This window comes from Lates calcarifer, linkage group LG4 (genome assembly GCF_001640805.2).
Source record: "Lates calcarifer isolate ASB-BC8 linkage group LG4, TLL_Latcal_v3, whole genome shotgun sequence".
NCBI lineage: Eukaryota > Metazoa > Chordata > Actinopteri > Centropomidae > Lates > Lates calcarifer.
This window is the reverse complement of record NC_066836.1, coordinates 9690033-9717244: the sequence shown is the minus strand read 5'-3', so window position 1 is coordinate 9717244 and position 27212 is coordinate 9690033. Positions and strand designations below refer to the sequence as shown.

Below are 27212 nucleotides of genomic sequence, written 5' to 3'. Positions count from 1 at the left end.
GTCAGAGGTCACCACTTTTGGGTGTATACTGTTTTCATTCAGTTTGCCTTTTATTATTTTACCAAACAATATTTTGACAGGTCAATGCTTCCACTGTGTATCGTTTAACTGCAAACACCTAAATGTCAGATTACTGTATCCTGAATTCACTGTAGGATCAATTTAGCTCAACTTAAGTTGATAAATATGTTCTTATGTTGCATCAAATAATCCAATTACTTGTGAGTAAATGAGCCCTGGGGCCTCAGTTATACTTCCCAAAATACATGGTCGTATAAATGAATAATTATGTTTGTCTCATTGTTTGGAAAGTTGCATAATACTGATGTTTTCCTGATGGGTATTAGCAGTTTAGACAAATCTCAGACAAGCATAGATTGCAATGTTCTTATTATTCACTCATCTTGACTCAAAGATTCTTGTAAACAACAGTGAGGAAACCATGCACCTCAGACATTCCAACAGTGACTCTAGAAGCAGTGACAGCAGCAGCAGCAGGGGAAGATCCTTTGCATTTGAATGAATGTTACACAATTTGACATTTGTGTTTAGAGAGCAGAGAGCAGACGGCCACTTGTATCAGCTAGAAACAGAGAAGTAGAAAAAGCTCCTTTAAATCAGGCTCACATTATGCTTTTTATTTAACTTATGGCAGTACGTGACAAGACAGTGCTTTGTGTTGTATTTAAGAGGGAAAATCCCAATTCTCAACTGTTTGAGCAGTTTAGCCGAGAACAGAGAGTGGTAAATCAAAGCCGGTTAAAGCACTAAAGCTCTTGAATGAGTAGTGTGTGTATCCCCAAGTGGATTGCTATCCATTCTAAAAAAAACCTCTGTGCTTGTTTGTTTAACTCGGCTAAAAACTGCCTCGACATTTTCATTGATCAGTTGCCTTGTGCACAGGGTTCCTGTGCAGTCTAAACGGCCGTGACAGGACAACTAATGTCTGTGCACCTTGAACATATAGAGAGTTGGGGCTGCAGACATGAAGTAATAAAGGAGTTGATTCAACTTTATGGTCATTTTCAAAGCTTTATCTGGAAAACCCTCTAATTTCACCATTTGACCTCCAAGCTTCTGGCCTTCTAATAACTTCTAATAACAGCCAAAAGCAATGTTTTTTCCCAGGCTGGTAATCCAAAAGATGTTCTTATTAACTTTGTTCATTTAGAACCCATTACGAAGAGTCAATTAAAAGGCTCCTTATTAGACAATGGAACCATAATGTTTGAAGAAAACACCCTTACAACTGACTAACATCAAATGTATGATCTCAGTTATTGCATTCAATTATATCCATTTGTTTTTGTATGTAGTTTTGCGTTAACCTGATTTTAATTCAAAAGCTATTTATCGAAAATGAGGCAATCTCTACTGTACATATTTACTTATTTGTTTACGAACTAAACATAATTGAAAGGGACTGGACATTATTCCCCTTTTTTTTTCCTTTGAGGTATACAAAACAATAAACATGCATTTTGAAATAATCCACAAGTCTTTGGGATAAGAAGCTAGTTGGCAGGCAAATAACGACATTTCATAATTTATATCAACAAATAAGCATGTCACAATTTACTCCTGCATTCATTTATTTTCTGCCTGCCTTTGCCAAGTATCACTAACTCTCCTGTCACCCTGCTACTCACACCTGCCCTGTAGTAACCCCTGCCTTTCCCGCCTTCAAGTCACCTGACTCCTGCCCCGCCCACCCACTCACCTGCTCCTTGTTCCCCAATTACTTCCTGGTATATATACTGGCCCATTTCCCCCTGCACTCTGCCAGATTGTTTGTTGTTTCATCTCAGCTGTAGCTTTCCAGCCTCACTTATCTGTTTTTGCCTGCCCAGTTTGACCTCCTACTTATTTTTGGACTGAGCCGTTGCCTGGTTCTCTTGCCTGTTGATCACTACCCACTTCCTGACTTCACCTCCTGCTTGTTCTTACCTGCTTTTGTTTGCTCGGCTTAATAAAGGTGAACTGTTTTGAACTTTTTCTTAAAGTCTCCCAATTTCTGATCCTTGACAAAGCAATGATATTTATGTTCCTCATCCCAGCACAATTATCATACCGTAAAATGCATGATATATAATCTGTGCAGATGATCACAATCATATCCCTTTATGTTGTTGAAACAGTTTTGGAGAATCAAGCTTCAGAGTCAAGAGTCAGCATGACAGCATCTACAGGATACTGGCATCACCTCAGGTCAACAACAGTTAACACTCCTCCATTAAGGTAAGCCTGCATCATCTCATAAGTAAGAGTGTGGCAGTCCAAGCTTTTAGTCTTTTAAACTCCTTAAACTGCCTTTAAATCATACATTCATTTGCAAAACACGATCCTATCCTGAACCACGTTCTATCTGCAAAGAAAATCACAAAAACCCATATAAAACCGCACATTTTATGTGGCCCGAGCTTATATTCCAGAAACGGCACAAGGTGCTTTCCAGATAAAGTTCCCAGTCTCTCCAGGCAAATATCACACTGGGTTTATGAAACAAACAGTGATGGTGCAGAAATAGAGGAAGGGGAGCAGGTTGTAAGGTTTGTCCCTGTGAGCTATTCCACTGAGGCAGGACTAATTCAAGGCACTGGTGCAGAGAGAGAGAGAGCGTCTTTCTGTCTAACCATCTGTGCATTACACATGATAAAGCTATTCTCTTCATTTTTTCTCGCCCTTACGGGGTATTGTTTTCGCACAGCTAAAATAAAAATCACTTAATGACTCAAGCCTCTGTCGACTTTAGGGAATGAGATAAAGCTTTAACAATGCTGTCAGCAACCTAACACTGACCACACTCTGCTGGTGTAAAGACACATAAGGAGATGAGAGAAAAATGTGCAATTCCCAAGTGGCGTACTCTGTGCCAGCGCTGCCCACCTCCTCCACCAGCCGCCCAGCCAACTTTCTTGCTTTTCTTGGACGATCAAACATGTACATGCAAACATGATTGTTCGAGGATTAGAGGACTAGAAGCTTGATTGTTGAGATAAATGAGGGAAGGAGCTTTGTATTACATAACTGTAGATTGGTTGTTCATGCATAAGTGGTGCTTCAATTAGGGACGGAAAACATAATAGATTCAGTTATCAATTGTGCAATAAATTAGCGATAAATTCTCTTAACTAATCTCAAAGACAAACCAAACAGTGTGTGTCTTCGCCACTGCTGCTGCTGAGCTTGGCCTGTTTCTTTCGGCTGATTGTTGCTGTGCTACCAACCGTGGGATCTGCAACAATGCCACAGGAATATTAAAGTACAACATTTTTCACTTAAAGGTTGTGTAAGCCTGCTGTTCTCTTTCTAGTGTTTGATTGCTCTGTGCTTTAGTTTGTCATCTGTCTCTTTAGTTCTGTGTTACTTTTGTGCTGGGAGGTCGGTTTTCTTGATGGATGGACTCAAACAAAGGAGGGGAAAAAAAAAAAAGATATGACATGACTGGTACGTCTCCTCAAAGTGCTGAGCTGCCGCTCACAGCTTATTGCAAATTCACTTGTTTCACAAAAACAAACCGAAACATGTGAGTAAAACTGGAGCTTTCTATCCGGATGAGTTTCAAACCATTGTGAGCATGAAAGGCCATAATATATCTGAGCTGAGTGATCAAAACAGCTCATGCGAGTTGGTGCACCTGAGCCAGTTACGGCAGTATTTCCTTCTAGCTATGTGAAATTTAATTTCATGAGCCGGGGACAGAGTAAAGTAGGCCGTACCATAGCAGCATGGGAATCTCACAGCTCATGGCCGTATGTTATTTCATTTAGGCAGCAGGGACCGGAGCAAAGCTGCTAGATGACAGAGGACAAGTGAGGACATGAAAGCAGGAGTCGAGGGGAAGCAAATAAAAGATGACAACACAAAAAGTATGATGAGGAATAATGATAGTGTCACAAGTCAATCATGAAAGACTGATATTGACGTTTACATCATTTATCACCGGCAGTAAATGATGGTGTGTGTCATAAACACAGTTTTATTAAACTGAGCCCTATTTCCCTAACATATTTTAAGGCTATGCATTTTATGAACCTTAACATTAAGGAGTATTTCCTAAAAGCATCACAACATAAGATGCTCTTAGAAATGATCATAGACTGACAAGTCCCCCCTACCTTTGTAGAATTATAAGTCCATCTTAAAAGCTGCTAATGGAGCCGGAAACTGCATGTTTTACCGACAACTTTATTGTTTCTGATTCATTCATTTCATGTTAAATCTGATTAGATCTTAAGCCGCTGATGCTCTTTGTTAGTAAGTGACAAATGTGCTTAAGGAAAAAGTCTGCCTCGGGCAGCGAGCTGAAAGCTCTGACTGTTGACTGTGCATTAGAGTGGAGTGCCATCGATTTTTACACATCAAAGTCTCTTTACAGATCTAGGTGAGTGCTGCTGCATGAGAGAAAAAAGTTGTATAAGGGCCTTTGTGGGTGACAGGTTGCCTCGGGTGGCGTCATTTGAGTCGTTGTCCTCTGGGGCTGAAGACTACAAGTTTGAAAAACGTCCGGGGGGGGTGTGTGGAGTTAGTTAAAGAAGTGAGTTTACTCCTCATCCCTGTTTGAGGCTAGTGGTTTGAGGCTGCATTAGCTGCTAGTAGAATAACAATGGTTGATTTGCATTATGGGTAATGTAGGCACCAGGTTTTGACCAGGAGGGATGTGTGAAAATGAAAAAGACAATATCTCTGGCCCACAGGGTTGAGACTGCAATGACAAATCTGTGGAGTACTTGCTTTGTTTTAATACTGAGGAATTCTAAATGTAAACTGTCATTTACATTCACGCCTTGTGGGTTATGTAATCTTTGAATGTTTATACACCGCGTTCCCTGTACGTCCTCCTCAACCGCTCAGAGAACCTGGCTTATAATGGTGTGTACTTGTGCTCACTCTTACTATAAGACCTGCTTTGGGAAATGTGTATAAAAAATGTAAGAGCTTTCAGAGAAATTCTGTTAGATAACGCTCCTAACTTCTAAAATCAGTCATTATCGGTCATTATTTTGTGTCATCCTCTTCCTTTTAATTAGGTTTTCAGTAATATAATGAGATAACTGCAATTTCAGTTTCTGCTCTTCTTTTATTAAGTCGTGCCTTCATTACTTTTACAGACAAAGACAATAGTGGAAAGTAAACTAAAGTAAAGTAAAAAAAAGTTTGGAAACGTCAATTATTTCTCCCCTTTAATATCAATTGGTGTTGTATTATATATCATTGGAAAGCCTGATTAGTCACCTTTACAATGAGGTATAACTTGTAAGGACCGTACTTTTGTAGAATGAGCAACACATGTAAACCAAAAAGATATACAACTATGCTCTTCTGTGAAAGCCTGGCCCTGGGGAGCCACTAAAGCACTAAATCTTTGATCTTTGTCTGGAGCTGTTTTTTGGGTAATGTTTGCTTTTTAATTGTCACAACGGTTCGTACCATTTTTAGGCTGGCATCTCATCTCAAAGTCTGCTGTTTTTGCTTTTTGTGTGTGTGTGTGTGTGTGTGTGTGTGTGTGCTCTCGTGTGTGTCATGGACTGCTCCTGCCCCTCTTGTCTTAGATGCAAAAGAGTCCTTTTCAAAGGGCAAATAAAAAAAAGTGTTTTTTTTTTTTTCCTTTTCCTCACATGTTCCCTCTACTTATCATCTAGCTGGAAAAGGAGTGCCCTAAATTATATGTTTGCCCCAAAACACATCCCAGAAGACACTTGTGACAGATTAATGCAGAATTAAATCACACATGAAGGCAGGAAGCAGGCGCTCCCTCTGTGCAATATAATGGGAAACGCAAACTGTTCTCTATCTGGAAAGAAATGATAAGACTGCATCCGGTTTTCAAATAAATCATATATTTATGACCCACATGACCTGCGGTTCGGATCATAAAACGTTAGTCTCCAGCGAGTCTAACCTGTCAACACAAACTTGCCAACATCACCACATTGAAATGCAACTGTTCCCCAGCCCTTGATTGACCCAGGTTTGATCAAACGCAACGTGGCAGCTAACCCACTTCACAAAAAATAATACTGTGCTGTCCTTGTCACATTCGCTCTGTTCTACATTTTGTCAGAGGTGCTGATCCTTTTCAAAGCAAAACAAAGCCTCTGGCTCTCTGGCATTATCAGCACACACTGATTACCTCAAGTAATTCTCTGGGAGGTTTATTCTGAGGAGGCACCAGTGAAAGTCCAGGCTATGTTAGATCACAAGTCATGCATACATCACAAAGTATTTGAACTCATCCCACCAAGTGAGAACTCCCTGGTACTTTTGCTGCAATATAACTTTGAGGCTGAGAGCTGTCATATTTTCATATATATGCATTTGACTGCTGACTTCCATGTAATTGGCACTTCATTGCTCAAATATGCTACCTCATAACTTTGACCTGTCGCATTTTAAAAATCTATTCCGATGGATTATTTATGCATCTAATTATGCATTTTAAATTGTTCCAGGAGAATTAACTTGTTGCATTTAACAGCTGCAAATGGAATTGATGTCAGACAGTACGTACAAAGTTGAAAAGTTTAGAAATCAAATGCACATTTGACAAACTGTGCTGAGACTGTGCTCTTTGTTTTGTCGATCCCTCTGCGAAATCTTGACACACTCATGGCTTCTATAAAAGGAACAGCCCAGGGGGAGGAATAAGAAAAGACATTCAAGCTTTTTCTGTGTCATGCACATTTGTAGCTTGTGCTCAAATGTTACTGACATATTTTTGGTGACAAAATAAGACACCCACTTTTACTGTAGATGTTTCTTGTATATAAAAAAAATTAAAATAACTAATGTGGGTGTTGATTTGGATAACAAAAAGGCTATCATTTGTACTGAAGCCAACAAGAAAGTGAATTTTAGTGCAGGGAACCTGCCTGCTGTTTTTTTTTTTTTTTTTTTTTTTTTTTTTTTTTTTTTTACTGTTTTCACAGGGTGACTGTGAGCCTCTGTATCATGCTCTTCCTCCTACGGGCTGACAATTGAGATGCCTGTTGGAGACGTGGCTGTAGAAATGCTGCACCAGGTTTAGAGCGAGAAAATTTCTCAGAGTGACTGGGTCTTGGAGCACCCTCAAGGACCACCTAGCCAGATAAGCTCAGGTCAAACCTCACTAAGCTAATCAACAAAGGACAGATGGGGTTAGTCTAAAATCTTTGCTTGCCTGCCTGACCAACCTGCTATAGCACTGACACAGTCTTTACCCTACATCCCTGCTGTATAAAGAGTGCAGGATGTCTTTCCATGAAAATTTATTTTAAAAAAAAATCTATTTATCCCATTGGAAAAGTCCTAAGAGACCTATTTTTTCTTATCCATTTGAGCAAAACACAGTATTATTTATATTATCCCTTCAGCCCTAAAAAAATAACTTCCAGTGACTAGAAAAATCGGACAAAAAACATGAATACATATATGTTTTTAATGCAGTTCCTCTGGATGAGTTATTGTGCAGCTGGGTCAGCAGGAAAGTTGTAAAGAGCTTTGCTGCTGTTTATCCATTATAATGACAGATAGATGTTAAACCTTCATATCAAATATCAGGCTCTGTCTGGAATTGCTATCTACTGAAGTCATGAATAAACTGACCTGGCAGAACATAAAAAGCTGCCAAAAGCAGCTACAAGGAGAAGCTGGCTGACAAAGACATTGAAACAGTTCAATCATACTCGCATTTTTATCATGCTCATCATCTCACCGTTTAGATGTCTTGAAAAACATGTTATTATGACAGTAAGACATCCACAAAGTCACAGTGTCATGTTGTTAATCTCTATGTTTCAAACTAGAAAGCTTTGAGATAAATCATGACTCTCAAATCAACTCAACTCAAATCAAATCAAATCAACTCTAAAATCTTTTAAATTATGCAACTGCAACCCAAGGGAAATCTACAAATTTTCCATTGTCTGATACAGGATTATTAGGTCACCCTACAATGTCTGCAAAGAGAGCCAAAAACATAAAAAAAATTCCAAATCATTCAAGCGTACAATATGATAATGTCTGACAGCTTCATTACAGGCCAGAGATTACATGCATCAGTGGTAAAGAAAAAGCTTAGTCTCAAATGCACTTGACTGCTGTACTGAAGCAATGTTCTCATGAGCTACGTGTAATTGATTTTGATTATCTATTAGCACATGGTACGCAAATTAGCTTACAGGTGAATGATATGCATGTGCCTTTCCTCTCTGTTTTTCACTTTGACTGGTTAAATGCACGATTAGCCTCACAGAGCTGCTACAATGGCTGCAGGCTCTTAGTCTTGTTAGCAGAAAACCAGTCTTGTGTCACCTGATGTGACCAGGGAGTAATTTTGTAACTATATTAGAATTCACTGAGCATCTTAGCAAACTGCAATCACTCAGGCAGCCTTTCCTCCAGGAGGATGGAAAGTATGATTAGGTGTTATTGACATTTTTGCTTCTTGTCAACGGGTTAAAATGTGTCTACGAATTTAGCGTCAATTAGGAATGCTTGGAGGCCATGCCTTCTAAAATCAGCATCTTGTTTTGGAAATCAATAAAACAAATGGAAAAAATAACAAAAATAAAGAAATTGCCGCTGTGGATTCACACATCATGGGGCTCTATCTCACACCCTTGTACAGTGCGGTGCCAAGTGTGATGCAAGTGTCTTTGCTAATTTCAGACCAATGCGGTTGTCATTTTCTTGTCCTGCGCCCATGTTCTTTAAATATGAAATGGGTTGTGTGTGTTGGTCTTAAAATTAGTTTTGGTCAGGCTCATTGTTGAGGCATTGCTATCTTGAGGCAGCAGGAAGCGGTGGTGTGATTGACCAACAAAAACCTGGTCTGAAGTCAGCTGTGTAGTTTTTCAGTGTTATTTCAAGGGCTCATTATCAAGACAGATAAGACCTGCCATTATAATGGAAAACCCACCTGGCCTTTACAGGTACTGGGAGATGGCACTCTGATTGGTTCATTGTACGTTAGGCCCATAACACACCCGTGACCAATCAAGACACCGAGCAGAACCCTTTTGAACCGTGCACCTGCCACTGCTGCAGTTTTTGCCACTGTTAAACTCGCAAAAGTGGATTTGGACATGCCCTAAATGCACTTGCTCCACATGCTGGAGTGGGAGTGGTGTTTTATATTTTCTGAAGATACTCGTACCAAGCCTACCTGTGTGTGCGTGTGACTTGGTGACCTGATCAGGGAGCGCTGCTGCTGCTCCTCTGGGCTGACAGAAGCTATTTCCAGAGGCAAAACGGGTTCTGTGCAATCTTGTGGAAATCATACCACTTTACAAAGAACAGCTTGTTCAGTTTGCAGGACAAATTTGACACTTTGGATTTCAGCAGACATATCTGTGTCATCTCTGCTGAAACTCTGAGGATATTTAATGTCTCTTGACATTGCAATTGAACATATGGGGCTGATGAATTACATATTTCCCCACAGAGGGAGGGGGGTGACTATAATTGGCACCCTCATTACACTTGAGATGGTTCATGGAATTTCATAGTTTCATAATTTCATAATGGGAAGGAGCACGATGTACAAACGTGACATACGTTTTGATGTATTACTTGCTTATGCCCCATAGCGAGGTTGTGTAGACATAAGAGATACTCATGTATCTGAATATCCGCTCTGGTAAAACTTTAACAAACCTGAGATGAATGTGTTCTTTTTGAATTTACTCAGCATTACTTTGATATCTAATTCAGTGATTACTTTCAATAAGAAGGGAATTTAAAGGGGAAAAAGAAAGTGGCTTTTCTCTGTTGAACTCAAAGGGGAGGGGGCAGGTTTTGTTTGGGTTTCGGAGTCAGTGAGCTGGAACTGCTGGATACACACAAGGAGAGAGACACACAAAGAAAGAAAGTGTATGCAACTGTTGTTATTCATCTAAGTAAAAATTTTGCTTGTTTTTCTTCATAAATGAATATGCAGATTTGGAGGGGTGTGGAGGTCACTGCACGATATTAAGCTGATGACACCAGCTGGAGAACATGTGAAAGTCATGGCGCAGAGTTCAAGCTGAAGGTTTTTATTCGTTTTAATAATTAGTCATGAAGCCAAACAGGAGCTAATTATATAAATGGGTTTCAACTAAGGAATATTTTCATTCTGCTGATTAATTAATTATCAACTTGATCCATAAAATCATGAAAAATGTCCATCACAAAAATCTAGTCAATCCAAAAGTATTCAATTTCATATCAGCAGACTAGGGAAACTAGTAAATATTGACATTTGAGAAGTTGGAACCAGAGAATTTGGCAATTTTCTGGTTAGTAATGTGGCTGGTTCTCCCGGGGCCCTCCTGTATGGAGTATGTTGTCCTTGTGCCTGTGTGGGTTCCCTCCGGACACTCCACCTTCCTCCCACAGTCCAAAAACATGCAGGTTGGGTTAATTGGTGACTGTAAATTGCCCGTAGGCGTGATTATGAGTGTGAATGGTGATCTGTACAGGGTGTACCCAGCCTCTCGCCCAATGTCAGCTGAAATAGGCTCCAGCCCCCCCCAGAACCCTTTAGGATAAGCGGCATAGATAATGGATGGATGGATGTTAAAGAATGACTTGATTAGTGATTAGTGATTAATAATAATAATAATCAGTTAAGCCCCCTAAGTTTGATCCAAATTTGGATAAAAATAATCTGGTTGCTTGAACAAATACTCAAATACCTCAGTTCACTGCACGTCTTTGAAGCACCGCACCATGAATTGCAATGACAAGGATTTTGGGTAACTCCTCTAGTTCAGCAGGGAACACTGAGTCTCTTAAAAATCATTGTGCCTTGAGGGATGACCACTGATGCACACAGGCCAACAGAGCCCAAGGAAGAGTTACTGGCTAATCTTTTACTCACAGCTGTGTCTCTTAAGCTTTCCTGTTTGTCTTCATGCCTTCGTGACACATTAGAAGTAGCTACAATTGTAGGTCATAGATTCAACCATTTGCCAGCGTGTTTACTGTCAAACTCTCGCACCTCACGGCTGCACTGGAGTCAGATAGTGAGAAGGAAATGAGCAAAAAGGCAAGTCTATAGCCCTGAGGGAGGCCAACTAGCCAAACATGGAGCATAGCGTGTCTGGATAATGAGAACATATTATACCACATTACACAAATAAGAAGCATGCTTATGCTTTCACATCTGATAAGCACTTCCAAGAAATTTATAGCAGGTCAATGAAATAGCAGAAAACGCTTTTAAGTCTAGTCATCATCATTAAAATCATACAATTTAGTTGGATTGGTCCTTTGGCCTTTGACTTTCGCATAATAGCTCCACAACACTGAGCTGCCTCTTTCAGTTTTCACTGTCAAAAAAAGGTGTTATTCCATTTGTTCTGTAAGAAACATTGTTCCTAAAATTAGCCAGGCTTATGCATCAGTGTGCATCTCACAGTGCAAGACTGCAATAACCAATCATCAGCCTTCAATGTAACATTAGGCTTAGTGGAGGGGTATTAAATAGATGAGTACAGTTGAAACAGTAGTTAATCATGCACACAATGTATGCAGAGCTACACATATGAAGTAAACACATCAAAGCACATTTCTAAATTCTGTCAAAAAGAAAAAGAAAAAAAAAGTAAGACAGTGAACACACCAGCAACAGAGAAAGATGTAATGGTAGTTGACAACATAGATGGGGGGGGGGCTGCAATGCAGGAGTACTCAATTGTTGCTGATGGGCACCACTGAAAGCACTGTTACCTCTGTTAACAGGTGCTGAGATTCTACAGCTTTTTAACAAGCAAGCTGGTCTGTCCCTTGAGTTCCGATGTGTGAAAACACCAATTTGAGAAGGGGGTGGGGATGGGAGGAATGTACGACACCTACAGTACCAAGGCATGACTATAACCTAATTTGTTTTATTTGTTGTTGTTTTGTTTTTTTGTTTTTTTTAAGGAGGACAGGGTTGACAATGTAATGTTAGAGAAGAAAAACGGTCAAGATTTGAGATGTGGAATTCAATAATTGAAATGATCTACAGCTAAAAGCTCCTCTCTAAATGATTGTGGCCATCTGGCTGTGTGCATTATATGGTGGCCGTCCAGCTCTCGTGCTACATGTATTATGTGTGGATGCTGAGCCACTGGTGAGTGCAGCCAGGGGAGGCTGGTGCTGATTGGACCCCTCTGGGGGGGCTTGGTGTGCAATGGCTAGTGCAATGTTTGCTATGCATGTTGACCTGAATTTGCTGACTGACTAACCTCTTACCCAGTCTGACCACGGAGAAGTGAATCAGAGGTTTCAAGGGAGTAGTTTCACTGGAGGAGAGATACTTTACAAGGAGGACTTTGGTACAATCACTAGATTCAGTTAAGAAAAGAAAAGTGCGTGATTCTTGGCAGGAGAAACTGCACATGGGAAGTCAATTGCATAGAGTAGGATGAGTGTCTAAAAAAAGATGTTCTGTGGTTTGTAAATGTCCAAACCAATGAATGTAATCCTGACAGTTCACTGTCTACATACAAGCATTAACATGTCCTTTTCACAGCTTTTTAAGGTAGAAATATGAGTTTCATATTACTTCTCCACGGGGGAACTCTGTGGGGACGTAACAGCACACTGACAAGAAGACACAAATCAGTATTACACTCATTTAGACTGTCATTAAATTTTAGTGGTAAACACTGGTGAGTCATTGGGCTGTGTTGATGGTGCACTGACTAAGCTTTCGACGAGCGGAAGGATTTCTTTTACACTGCTTGGCTAAACATCCTTAACCCCTTAAGACGGTTACACAACCATGCCTCCTGACAATCTATATTATATCCTCAGTCACTCTTGAAAGATGTGCACCCACGGGTCTGTCCTCCAATGTCACTAATGGCCTTTGAACAATTTTAAAAAGAGATTTATCCTGAAATAAACCACCTAAATGATTGCAATAATTATGTTTTTGTAGGGGAAACATCTTTTATGCAGGTGTGCTCTCTCACATAATGAAAAACCTCTGAAAGATGAGGTGGTTTCACAGACTAATCTAATTTGAAATAAAGCATCAAGCTGCATCCCCAACATGCAACGCTGCAGCAGTTCTACTCTCCTCTCCGAGTCCGATAGCACATCGCAGCGCTGATATGTCTCCGGCTTTATTAATCCTGATAAGAGAATCAATAAAGTTCTATTGTGGAAACAGCAATCCTGACTTTGAGCCGCACAGGCCAGACAGGTACATTATGTGCTGACGGGATGCGTCCTCTGTGACAATGAACGAAGGGGGACACTCAGGGAAGAGGGGAGTTTACCGAGGGAAGAGGCATGATTCACTGAATAATTACAATCACACTCTGGGAGTCTGAACAGGCAAAGCGCACAGGTCGTCGAGATAAGGCTTGAATTTGTAAAACTGTCACTTCAGCACTGATATCATTCATCTTTACCGCTGTGAACATCTTGTCTTGCCTGAGGCTTGACAGAAAGCACATCATATGGCAGTGACAAAGCAGAGACAATGAATGACTTTAAACCACATTTTAACAACTCTGCCCCAACTGTGGTGATGTGCATTTTATGTAAACCAGAGAAGTGAATAAATGCACACACACACACAAAAAAGGGACACAGGAAGGTTTAAAAATGCATAAACCTCTTAAGCCACTCTGCACAGACATTAATATTTATATATGCTTGAAGAGACGGAAAGGAATTTATGGCCCCTCACCTGAGTGGGGCCTGAAAACATCTGATTTTTGTACGAGAATTGCAACACTTTGCTGACATTAAACATCAGCCGTTATAAAGTACTACAGAAAACATGTGAGGTCACACAAGATACTGCATTTATATCTTCCAGTGTTCAACTGCTGGGACTAAGAAGCGCAGTGGTTAGTCCTTAAAATATAACAGTGGCTCATCCCGGGTCGTTCTTTTCTAATATGCATGCCTGTGCATTAAATGCATAGCTCTGAGATGTACTGAGGAGGCAAATGGAAGAGAATCTATTGTTAGTCCCATAGGTCAGACACTACATGTGGCCAAAGCGAGAGACTTTAAAAAAAAAAAGAAGCATACATTCCATTAGTTCCTAAAACAGTCTGCTTCACATCAGTCAATTTTCTAAGTCTGCTCTCTGTGTAACTGCACTGAGTTAATTAACACCTGCCCATGTGATGTTAGAGGCCTACTTCTATTCTTAGTCTGACCTATTTTGTGATTTAATTTTTTTTTATTTATCTGTGGATGTAGGAATTTGCTACTAATATGACCCAGCAGGATCAAGATAATCACCTCCATTGTCCCAGGGACCCATGTCACTTTGCTGTAAAACATGCAGCATCCTGTGATTTAAGTATCAGTTATACAGTTAAGAGTTTGTAATGGGTTTTCTGCTGTGACTTCATTAGATCCATTCACACCAATACATTTCACCTAATACAGGGCATTTAATAGACTGGATGTCCCCAAGACAATTAATCATTGGAGGAATTGATCAAATCTGCTTAATTTGTGACATAAGTTGTCCATAACTTGTCAAAATAATTTTTAAAATTGCATTGTTTAACTGAAGTTAGAATGGAAAAGAATGGGGAGACACATTTGCACCTGAGAGTACTTTGCCTTGCTGATAAAGTGGCAATCTACTACCAGGCTACAGAAATTCACAGTTACATAAAGACATGTAGTAAAAGGTCAACAGGACCTCATGCTGCAATAAACTGCAGGATACAGTATATGAAAGAAAAAGACATACCACTTAACAAACATACTGTAGCCATCATCAGATATACAATTAATTCACCTTAGATACCAGGTGTAAAATCAACTACAGAGGGACAGGCACTACAGGGAAGCAAAAATAATTTACCCAAACCATAGGAGATCAAAAAAAATATCAGAGAAAATCAATACCACTCTCATTTCTGTCTGTTAAAATATGAAGCTACAGACCGGACACAGCTCTCATAGCTTAGAGTAAAGTCTGGAAATCTAATGTGGGACCCTCTGGAGTCTTGAAGGTTAGAGAAGAGAGTTTGTGACAATGGTGGGAGAAGATACTCTTTTGCAATGCCCTTAACCTCAGCTGCTACAGTGGAGCTGCTCAGAGGCCAGCAGGGTCACACTTTGGTTGTGCTGGGCAACTTCCAGGTGTGAATGTGTGCGTAGCTATGTGAATTTCTTTGTGGTGTTCCTGTAAAAGAGAGGCTGCCTGTTGATTAAACCACACCAAAAAAATACAGGGTTAGAATGAGGTTGCCAGACGAGGAATTCACTGCTTCAGTTTTTCTGAAGCTCACTATTGTACATGTTATATTCTGTGTAATCAGTATAGTTTTTTGTCCTGACTACACACGCTGTTCAGTTTTAATGCTAAGCTAACTAGCTTCTGGCTGTACCTTCATATTGAATTAGCAGAACTGAAAGTAAGTAAGTCTTTGCATCCAACACTTCGCAAAAAAACTGAAGCATATCTTAACATATCTTCCAAAATGTATACTGGTACTTTAATATTAACGCTGCCCTCTCTGAAACTACTTTAACGATTACACTAACATGGCTTTTATCCAGCCATTTAACCCTGTAGATGGTAAGTGTCCAACAGAAGATTAGTGAGCAGTCTGCAGATGTGAATGCATGATTTAAAAAGCACTTTATGGGATAAAATACCAAACTAACTAACTAAACTAATCAATATTTCCTTGCTGCCTGCAGGGCAGTGCAGATTCTGTACACTTAAAGCTTAAAGCAGGCTCAGCACACAGCATTTAAACACGCCATTCTACAGCGCCATTAAACCTCACCCAAAGACTCCCCACTCTCATGCATCGTTACCATAATCTACATCTACAACTGTAATGCTCTTTCACATGATCAAAAGTGCATTAAAGAGCTCCATATATTAGCTTCTTAAAATTCCTGTCTGATTCCGAGGGGTTTTAAAATATGACAGCTGATCACAGACGGCTAAACCGATCAAGTCTGCCACAGTGGCTCTGATACAAAAATCCATGATCCACATGTCTATTTTCTTCAGCTGAATTGGGACTTGTGGAGATAAACAGCTTTAAGTCCCAAGATACTGCAGTCAGTGTGTGAAACAAGCTGTAAAATACTTTCTGTTATATGACTGGAAAGTGGACAAACTGTAAAATTCCCTCATATTCTGTATTTCTGAAACCTCCTCCACAGTGTTCTGAGAGAAAAATAAATGACGCTGAGGACTCTTAACAGGCAACGAGACCATGCAGGTTGTTTGTCTCTATCCTCTCGTATGACTCACAGCAGCATTTGTGAGATAATGACACAGAAACTGTCAAGAATCACTGTTATAAATAAATAAATAACCCTTTTATGATGCGACAAGGTTTGGCTAGGTTTAGGCACAAAAAGGTTGGTCAGGTGTTTCGGAAAGATTATGGTTTGGGTTCAGATAAGTACTTTTGTTAAGGTTAGAGAACCTTTGACATCCTGGTTACCATAATAAACACGCAGTTAAAATTATAAACGACTGCAGTTGCAGTTAAAATAAACAACACTGACTATCAGTTTGAAACAAGAAACTAACAGCAGACAGTTCATCCACCACGACCTCCTCCTGGCACTGACTTTGTAGCTCTAAAACATCGCTACCTGACTTCTGCAACCACTAGAGGCTTTAATAAAACATAACTTTGGATCATAATAAGCTGTGTGCACTTTTAATGCAAACGCAAGAATGAAAGCTGTACAAGCTGTTGCTGGAAAGACTGATTCCTTTAATTACCTTACTCAGGAGCTCTACACAAGGGAACAAAGAAAAATCTGTCACCTGTTTCACTCCACCTCAGAACCACAATCTGTTTGACAATGTCACTTAATTTTTCCTGAAAGAATTTATCTTTTCTTTGTTTCCTATGCCCATCCTCCCCTTTTTTTGGCAAGCATAGTAAAACAGGAGAAGACAAAAGCACGGGTACAGTTTTGTATGCATTTACATTATAACCTTCTGCACCCACAAAATGCCATTATACTCCAGTGAGCGTGACAGACCTATTACTTGACTGGAATCAATTTTGCTAAATTATTCAATCACAGCATCACAATGTCTAAACCCCAGCCCCGTCAAAAAGATCATATCGATCCACAAGGGTGTCAACAAGTCGAGGGGCGTGTCAATGAAGGTGTTGACACATGTTGTCATGGCAAATGACTGCGCTTTTCACACCAAGTAGATCAAAACCACCAGCCATGTCCAACTAATTTTGATCACCAACAGAGCAAAGGGTGAATCAATGCAGTAAGAGGTGACTGGGCAGACAGCGGGGTGTGAGTTTGGTGTTGGTGGGGGGGTTAGTGGGTAATGACACAGCACCTGAGCCTTTACAGAGATAACAGCCTCGGGCATCCTGGACCCTGACACTCATTGCATTACAGGAGTTATTTTACGGTGCAGTTTCGTGAAATGAATGCTGTAATTTACTTTTCTGAGCATGTCAACAACTTCATCGGTCTCATGATTAATACTGGAGTTACATAATGTGACAGTGTTGGTGTGATATGCTTTTCTCAGCTCTTAGAAAAATTGCTGGCTGATACAGTTTGGAGCTGCTCAGTCTTTCAAGCTAGCACATTAAAACCATTCTTTTAGCTTATTGTTGAAATCAGGAAGTCGTTGTAACGGTCGGTGATTTCTGGCTGCAGTTTTTTTATCAATGGGCTGATGGACTCTTTGATGACAGGTGTGGTTAAGATAAAGGCTAGATTCAGCACATCAGTGATAGGACGAGACCTTGTGAACTCGACTCTGTACCAGATTATTGTGTTGCCTGGCTGACAGTCCTGTATGTTACAGCATTACCTGAAGGCTGTAATGCAATCTAGTTTTTTAAGGCTGTTGTCCAAGAGGAAATTTGCATGTAGACCTGTTAGTGTGTTGAGCAAATCCACAAAACTAAAGAAATGGTGACTCTTACTGCTGATTATTTCCTCTCTCTGAATTGTAGCCACATTGCAAATATCTCATATCGATGCCATACTGTCCAGTGATGTATTGGAACAATCATAATTCCCTACCAAGCCAGAAATCGAGCCAAGAACTGCCACGAGCAGCTGAGCTCTCCATGATCTCAGGTAGATTTGTCTTTTATCATTGTGTGAACAACACACTGACTCATCCTGATGCAGCTGTTCCAGTGACAAGAGATCATTGAGATTCAGTGTCACACAGAAAGGAGATCAACAGACCAAGAATAGGCCTATGAAAAACCATCCATTTACAAATGAAAATTCATAATAGTAAATGGGAGGTCAGTAAGTTACTGCACTTTTGCTGGGTGTGCTTACTTATGCTAAAGGAGCAGTTCTTAACTTTGCACTAAAAATCATATTTTTAACTTTACCTGAAATCAGCACATCTCTTTATATTGTGCACATTTGCTAAGAGACTTCATTTCTTTTTTTCAGGTCAGACAAACTGATTTTGTAAAAAATCATGCATGTTAAGGAACTTTTGCCACAACAGCCAAATATCTTACTGGTTGTGTTGTACTTCACCCCATTGATGTACTCGGGGCAGGGTCTCTCTACAATCCTGCCGGTGCTGCTCCGCGGCCAGCAGGTTCCAATCTCATCAGTTGTAGCGTTACAATATAAACCTTTGAAATAAATGAAGAAATCTTTTTTTAAGAAAAAAAAGGCTGACTCGTTCCAAGACGCAATAAAAACACCTTTCAATACCGAACAAGAAAAAAGGGAGGCAGTTCCATCTTACCATCAGTGCTCAGCAATGACAATGAAGCGTTGTCCAAAAAAGTGTTTTGGAGAGCATCTATCAAACTACAATTTAGGTCTCCGAGCTCTCCAAATATCACCTGATAAATGGTGGCATCCATGGCGCGCGCTTTGAACAGTGCGAGATTAATTCCAAATCCGGCAGGAGATGGGCATATCGAGCCCAGCGGTGTTCATGGGCTTGTGAATCGGAGCAAACAGTAATGACAAGTAGAGAGCCCAGGCGCTCCTGCTGGGAGCGCGTGCTTGGCCAATCAGAGCCGCGCATCCGCTCATCCATCCATGTGCTGCAGCAACCCTGTGAGAGACAGCCGACACGCCGAGTTGACCAGATGATTTGCTTTGTCACATTTGACATTTCACACCTGCCCACCCACCTGTCATGTGTATTTATGAGGGAGAGAAAGTCCGTTTCGCTGACGTGGAGAGGTAAAGCGTGGGAGAGATATTATAAATAAATGTACCTGTTGATGTCTGTCGGTGTAGCTTGAAAACTGAATATATTTCAAAAACAATCATCAGCTCATGTGCAAAGGACCACAAACTGGTTAAGAATATGAATGAATATGAATATTAAAAAGTGGTTGCTGCATATTTCAGTTATCACCAAACACAATTTCCAGCATAAACATATTTCTAAAATGCCTTATTTTACTTAAATCTTAATGTTTGTCTTTTTATTTATCTATAACCATACCTTAACCAGACCTTAATCACATTATAGCTGCTGTGCACATATGACCCAGACCTCCCCCTCTGTGATTAAAGTTTGGTTATACAGTATTTAGGTGACTACAATTACTTGGTCATGGTTAGGGAAAAATGGTGGTTGTAGGTAAAAGAACCAACAGTGATTGTTCGTAGGGGACAGAATGCAAGCAATGGTATTTGTTGTCAAAGTCAGACACACTATACGCCCAACCGTCCACCTCAACCTCCTCTGTAAGTGGTTTCGTGACATTGAAACAACATCCTCCTATTTCCAATATTTCATCTGAGACAGGACATTCCTCCCACAACTGCAAAAGGTCGGTTGTCCAAAAAACTTAAATAAAAGTCATTTTAAATACTGGACCAAACAAACAGTGCTGTCGTTTTTAGAGGTGAGGGGAGTCTCCTTTGAAGACTTATAGGATTTTTGATCGAGTTCCGGCTCACACCTGTCAGCAATACCGAACAAAACAAACAAAATAATCGAGTGTCACTGCCTTGACTTAGAATGACTCCAGATACTCAGTGCTCCATTTTTCTTCTGTGGAGCAAAGCTGGATTTTACACTTTGCTGACTACAGCTTCAGACAGAATGAGAGTTCTTAAAATAGATGGCTTTCACCTTCAACATAATGGTCCAATCTGTGATTTTAAAATGTGAAAATAATTATGACCACAATGGAAATTACAGTGTAGTCCAGTATTACCAACACTTAACATTTTTCAAAAAAAAAAAAAAAAAAAAAAAAAAACAACAACTGCAAATTACAATGAGGCTGAGTGACTCTCCTCTCCAACAATCATCTGCTGTGTTCACTTGAGTGCAGTTTGGTTTAGCAGTTTCAGTATGTGTCACATGAGAACTAAAGCCCCTGTCAGTACAGAATGCAACACATTAGCCAGTGGGTTAGATGCATAAACACTGGTCAATAGCTGGACATTTGCTGTTTGAATGTGGCGACATTATCGAAGTGACCTTTACCCTGCTCCTCTGAACTGACTATGTCTGGCTGAAATTTTTCTGGAAGAAAATAAAAAAAGAAACATCAATGAACAACAACAATCAACAAAAAACAAAAATGATATAATAGTTAGATCTTCATTGTGGACTGCCAAAAAAGTAAATTTGTTTTAATGTTGTAATTTTTGACACACATTAAACTCTATATATATAACTAAAAATATGCAAAATTATGGCTCCAAAACATTAAACCTAAGCGTCTAAAGTAGACATGTCCCTCATAACTGAGTCTTGGCTTGGCTAATATCTTGGCTGTTTACCTGTTAAATTTGAGACATGACCTTTTCACCAGTGTGTGGCTTTCTGTCTGAGCTCCCTCTAAGCTTTCCACATGTAGCACTCCATCTCATTTTACCACCCTGTGCTTTCACATCACGTACACACAGATCTGAAGCACACAGTACTGAGACCAGTATCCAAATGCTGACTTAACTGTGTGATGAACAATATTATAATTGCCCCCACTATTAATAGTACACCAAAAAGTTAATGAATTCTCCCGCAGCACCCACTTTGCACTGCACTGCTTTCAGTGACGGGGAGAGAAAGGCTTGTTGTCATCATTGCTGTTTTAATTTGATTGTTGGAGACAGAATAGTATTTGAAGTGAATATATTCATATCATGACTCATGCATGTTAGATTGAGCAGAATACTTCAGACCTCTTTCATTCTTCACCTGGAGACAGCTAGTGCAAACATAATGTTGAATATCTCTACCAGAGTTCAATGAGTGAGTTTAATGTTGTGTTATGTGTAAAACATCTGAAATTCGTTTAAGTAACAATATAACATTTTGCTGTCTAATGGAGCATATGAAAATTATTTGTGTAAGGCAGGGGGGAAGAATCTTAATAATTTTGTTATATAAAAAATATAGAGCTGTCATCATCTGCAAATGACAAAATACAACTTAATGATCTGTGGCGCAAAAGGCAAAAGACATTTTGTTGATGTATTAGATTTTTTTATATGGTGACTCTCCAACCCACTCTCACAGCAGTGCGTGAAATAGTCATGGATCTAATAATAATCTTAATCTATAGATTTGTATGGACAGGAATTTTCTTTTTTTTTTCATTACACTCAGCAGCAAGACTTTAATGTATTTCATTTTGAAATATACTGTATTTTTTGGAATAATTGAAGCAGTAGTTTCATTATCAGCAGCAGAATGGTAAGCAGGTGGTAGGAACGGATGGGGCGGGAGGGTGGGGGCATACAAAGCATACAAGTGTCACACCAGAGACCAGGGTTTCACATCCAGGCAACAAAAGCACTTTGGTTAACATTGGTGAAAGACCCTGGTTTTGGTTAAATTTAAACAAAGATGCTGTGTCTGACGTCACTGTGAACGTTTTCTGTATTAAACGAGACCACGAAACAACTGCTGTGAATCCTAAACATAACCATAAATGTGTAATAATGCTGGAGTCACTACAAGTCGACATTTTATTGTCATGAAAAACTGAAATTTCCTGTCCATGTACACAAATCGGTATATAAAATAATGTAACTAATTCATGAACTTAAGTAAAATATAAATACAGAACGAGAAGTTAAAAGAGCCCTCTTTGTTTTCCTACAAAAGTCAGACCCTCTTCCTTCCACAATAAGAAAAAGTACACAACCCTCCCCCTTTTCTGACCCACCTTCCCCACTAATACATTTTCATACAGTCCCTTGAATATATCCATTGAATAATTTTACATTTTAGCCAGACAAAAAACAAATGCAATCCAAATTATGTATTATTCAGATTAGATCAATTTTTCAACTATAAACACCATAAATTTAACAATCTATTTCACATAGATTTTAGGATACTTTGCTGCTTACTTAAACTATATCGTGCACTGATTAATCCATACTTTTTTCAAAATTACCATATAAACTTGTTTTGAACTTAAAATTCCACTCCTCTGGGCTATTATTGCTAGGGGAAAGGGAATTGTAAATCACAATAATGAGGATCTGCTTGAAGAGTATATTTGGTAAATAATGTGTGATTGAGCACGTTGTCCAGGATTTCAGCTCAGCAAAGATTTGTACAGGAAAAACTGAATAATATAATCTCTTCTGCCTTCATGACAATACACGATTCTGTACGTACAGTACGTTTGCATGCTTTCAGTAATCCATACTCTGTTTGAACAACAGCGTGTTCACATATAAAGAAACATTTCATCAGGGTTGCACGGACCTGAAGCTTGCTGCATCTATGAGCCTCAGATCTTGGAGCCCATATTTCCTGAGACCCAAAGGCATTTAAGCTAAATCCCACATAACTCAACTCAAACACGGACTGTGTGTTGATTCATAAAAGGGTGTTGATTTTACGTGGGATTCCTCTGGAGATTCTGAGCTGTAGGGTGTTTAATGACTCAGGGTTTTATTTGGTAGCGTTAACTATAGGTTTTAGATAAGAAGTCAGTCTCATCTGGCCGGGGATGACTTATTAGATGCACAGTAGACCGTGGTGCAGAAATGTAACTTGTGATTATTACTGTTGTGATTTTTTAGGCATTTAATATGTTAACAAAGCAAACTAATTACATGAAATTCTTGTTGGTTTCCGTCAGTTTTGTTGCCACTGGCACGATGAAAGCCCTTTGAACAAAATCCTCTATCCTTCGAGTCTAGTTGACCTAATCCTACAGAACACAATTTTTTGCATGTGACTCGTTACACTAAGTAAAAACTGGCACTTTTTCTCATTTGGCTGACAAAGGCAGAGCCGAGCTCCAAGGAATGAGAAAATCTGCTGGCTGAGTATGTGTCAAAAGATCATGGAGGAGTGGCTCAGAGCAAGGACACAGCATGGGGAAAACTCACTACAGAGAGACAGCAGGAGGGGGTGGGACACAAAGTGCACCTTGGAGCACCTAAAGCACCCTCTGGGTTCAGAACAGTTTGCTAAATGAGACACAACAAAACAATACCACTGGCTAAAATATAGAAAATGGCAGTACCAGCCATACATTATACAGCATACAGGACAGGATTTGATTAAGCTTTAACATGATTCCCTACAGTGTAGAAGGGAAAAATGATCATGAGTCAGCCTGAGAAGCTTTGCATCCCTCTGGGGTTTAGTATGAGCTACTTACTGCACTCAGTGAAACGACAGATGCTGAATAAATATCCTCATGCACAGTAGTACAGGCCTCAAGGTGACTTAATCAAAGCTTAAAGCCGTTTGACACTGCAGCTCAGCAGTCACATACTGAGCCCTGCTCAGGTGGCACAAGTGATAAGCCCTGCTCATTGTAGCCATTTGACGCCCCAGCTCATTTGGCTGAGGATGTGAGCAGTCGAGTCCAGTCAGTTTATGTCCCGCTGCTGCCAGCCTAGACCTAGAACTGAATCGCTGTGCCGCGAAACACTAGAACGGCATGCTGAGCACATGCCTCATGGAGGAAAACCTTTGACCACCACGCTCCGACTGAACTGACTGCCCTTTGTCTACACAAAGCTGTGGTTAAACCCTCCAGTTCATCGCTTGGTTTAAAAAGACCTTCATGTCAAAAGACCGCAAATGACCTCACTGGGGGTTAAGGCGGGCGACTGCACTGCAATTAATATGCTAGATTAAATGAGCTGCTGTCAGTGGTATCTTTGTAAATCTCTGCCCACACCGTACTGCTTACTCTGCTTCCACACAGAGCCATGACAAATGCAGTGTGTTATTGCAAGCTGGGAACAGTCCGTGCATTATGAAGGGTGAATGGAAATCCTGTATCTTCTCAACACTATGTGCAAAAGCTAATCATTAAAGCGGGCCGAGTTCAAACTGAGACCCACCATATCCTGCTGCTGCGGTGTAACAGCTTTGTATTATGGATGCCGGCTTTGTATCTCATATCTCGTGCCTTGTTGTATTCTATAGTTTCACCTGGCCACACTGGGAGAAACATCTTCTGAATGCTGATGAATTGCGTTTTGCATATACATTTAAAAAAAGAAAACATTACCCACCTTAACTGTACAAGAAAGAATCAGCAGAACTGATTGCTGATGAAGAGTTTTACAAAGTTGTTCTATAGGTAATCTCAATAAGTCACAGTGAGAGCTAAATTAAAAAGCAGTAACCTGTCTTGGGAAAGAGGTCTCAGACTTTTAGATCCTACTGTACATATTGACCTTATAGCAGTTGAAGTTGTCAAATACTTAAACATTTTAAAAGGTGGAGTCCCATTTGAATTTGGAACAGTCATCAGTATTGGGAGTAACACGCTACAAAGTAACGCATTAACACTGTTAAACACTGGCAGTAACGTGCCAGTGTTGAACTTCAAGTAATTAGAACAAAATGAAAACACATTCGCACAGTCTGTTTCTTTCCTACCGCTTAGAAAATTTCATACTAGTGGACGATATCCCATCCTACACTGTGTCAGTGCACAAGGTTAAGCTCGGGTAGCAAGTTGGCAGAGAGGATGTATTTTACATCGTTGACATATTCACATTATTTTAAAAGTGTGGGTGAAAAGGAAGAGAACATCACAGTGAAATGCAAACTGTGCTTGGGTGATACGTGTCTGTCAGCTGCAAAGAATTACAATAACAAGTTATTGTAATTTTATAATGTACAAAGTTACTTTAACATTAGCCAACAGTGGAAATAATTACATGCAGGGGGATGTCAACTGGTGGTAGTTTTACCACATATGTTTCTTTTTAAGTTGTGCAGTTAATCAATGACAGGACTGAACAAGATGGTTACATGACATTAAGACAAAAGAAGTAAGTTGGATTTGACATGATTATGTGGAGTGGATGAGTGCTACTGACATGGGTCTTAGGCGATCTGATCACAAGTGAACGGCTCTAAGTAGGCCAGTTAATTCCTCTCCACGTGTATCTCCAGCTGAAATACATAGTCATTCATGATCAGGTGGTTCTCAAATTGCTAGCTTTGTCCATGAAAATTTCAAAAAGCCCCTAGAGATACATTATGAATCATCAAAAGCATTAAACATCCTGGATGATTTGGTCTTCCTGGAACACTGGAAAAGACCTAGTCTGCATTGGTCTTTGCAAACAGAAATGATGTAGGTGTTTATTTGCATATAGAAATGAGAAGTGAGATCCGATCACAAGTGGTCACTCGAGACACATGTGGAGGTGACGGATTCTGACGCCATGTGTGTATTGACCTACTTAGTGCTGTCCACTTGTGATCAGATCACCCAGGGCACGTGTTAATGCCAGGTATGAACAGGGTTTGAGGGTACTGCAAATAAAGAAGGCTGCATCCATGTCAAGACTGAAGCTGTATTACAGACCCTGAGAACAATTGTGCTAAGGAGAAACAAGCCTGAGATTGTCCAGTTTATACAAACAGAGTAGGAACATAAATGTAAGGGAATGAAAACTCTAAAGAAAGAACTTGTGTCTGTAGGTATGAAAGGCAGCTCTATAATGAGACCAAACTCTGTGGGTGGAGAGTGAATGTTCACCAGCGTCTTGCAACCCAACACATACACTCCAAAGTCCAACTCAAGCTCTGACTTTTTATCCCAGTTGGTGTTTGTTTGTGTCTATTTGTGTACATGTATGCCCTCATGAGTCTCTCTCTCTCTCTCTCTCTCTGTGTGTGTGTGTGTGTGTGTGTGTATTTGCATGAGTTTGGTTTCTTTGCTCCTGTGAGGATAATCTAAGTTGTTTTTTGCAATGTGGAGCTCAAGTGGATGATCTGAAATGACTGTTAGTAGTTAGTGTTATTACTGGGACCTTTGAGACTCTGAAGTGTGAGTTATTGCGGTGAAGATGAGAAAAGACTTGTCAACTGCAGTCTGTGTTTTTTTTTTCTAAACCTTTGTCTCAGGGCATGTACTTTTTTCTCTACTCTTTGTACAAAGAGTACACAGCCCACCCTACAAGAATGGCTCTACCTGAATGAATCCGTTTTGTCCTTTACTGTTTTATTTGTTGTGGAATAAATCCTTTCATACTGCTGCTATCAGACTTGTTAGTGTAGACAACACAGATTGCTTTTTGCAATCAGGCTCCTGTATTTTGCAACAGAGGTGGTATGCAGGTATATACTGCATTTACTCAGCAGAAGAAGCTGGCAAATCCTTCATTATAAGCATAATATTATAGCAAAAATTAATTTGGTTTTATCCCTACAGCTCTAACTAAACCCCTCATATAACAGACAAGCCAAATGTACATTAGTAAGTAGTTAGGAAACAAAGTGGAACATTTAACAAGCCAAAGTCAAACTAAATACATTTTAATCAAAAGAGACTAAGACTCAGGATGGCTGAGATAGTAATTGTATTAATTTATTTGATGCACAGCAGGAAAATTCGAAGAGATATGTAAGGAGTCTTGGGCAATTAGACCCCATTGTGACCATTGTAACCATTTTTATGTGGAAAGTTGCGCCGTAAGACGTGCAAGAATATCCTCCTGGGGTCTAGACACTGGGGGTGGTGAAAGGGTGAAGAACAAAACATCCTGAAGATGTAGAGAGACGTGATGTGGATCGGGATTCCTGATTTGCTCAGTGGGACGACCCATTAGACAGCTGTTTCCCATTAAAACGCATAGATAGTATAACTTTGAAAGCTCACCAGAAATCTTGGTTACACTGTTGGTTCAGGACTGGATCCAACAGCCTGCACAGCCCTTGAAGCTGTCTGAGCCAAAGAAAGCTATGACTCTTTTATTGTCATGTAAATTTAGAAAAGACTATTTTCTTTGTTCCATAACACTTACTGTAGCATCCAATATACAAAACACTCAAATAACAGTGTCTCAGAGATTGCTCTTCC

General features: G+C 39.9%; 1 protein-coding gene and 1 long non-coding RNA gene across 2 annotated transcripts in view; one reads left to right on the top strand and one right to left on the bottom strand.

The window, feature by feature from the left end:
• LOC108883343 (corticotropin-releasing factor receptor 2) overlaps positions 1 to 18916 on the bottom strand; it is a 33099-nt gene extending 14183 nt beyond the window's left edge. The window contains exons 1-2 of the mRNA XM_018676330.2: positions 18677 to 18916; positions 18441 to 18560 (exon numbers count right to left, since the gene is read on the bottom strand). Of these exons, the coding sequence (XP_018531846.1) occupies positions 18441 to 18560; positions 18677 to 18797 (241 nt within the window). The 5' untranslated portion in view covers positions 18798 to 18916. The remainder of the gene's footprint in view (positions 1 to 18440; positions 18561 to 18676) is intronic.
• LOC108883345 (uncharacterized) overlaps positions 1835 to 27212 on the top strand; it is a 49575-nt gene continuing 24197 nt past the window's right edge. Inside the window, exons 1-2 of the long non-coding RNA XR_001960926.2 lie at positions 1835 to 1975; positions 2139 to 2238. This is a non-coding gene — a long non-coding RNA (uncharacterized LOC108883345). The remainder of the gene's footprint in view (positions 1976 to 2138; positions 2239 to 27212) is intronic.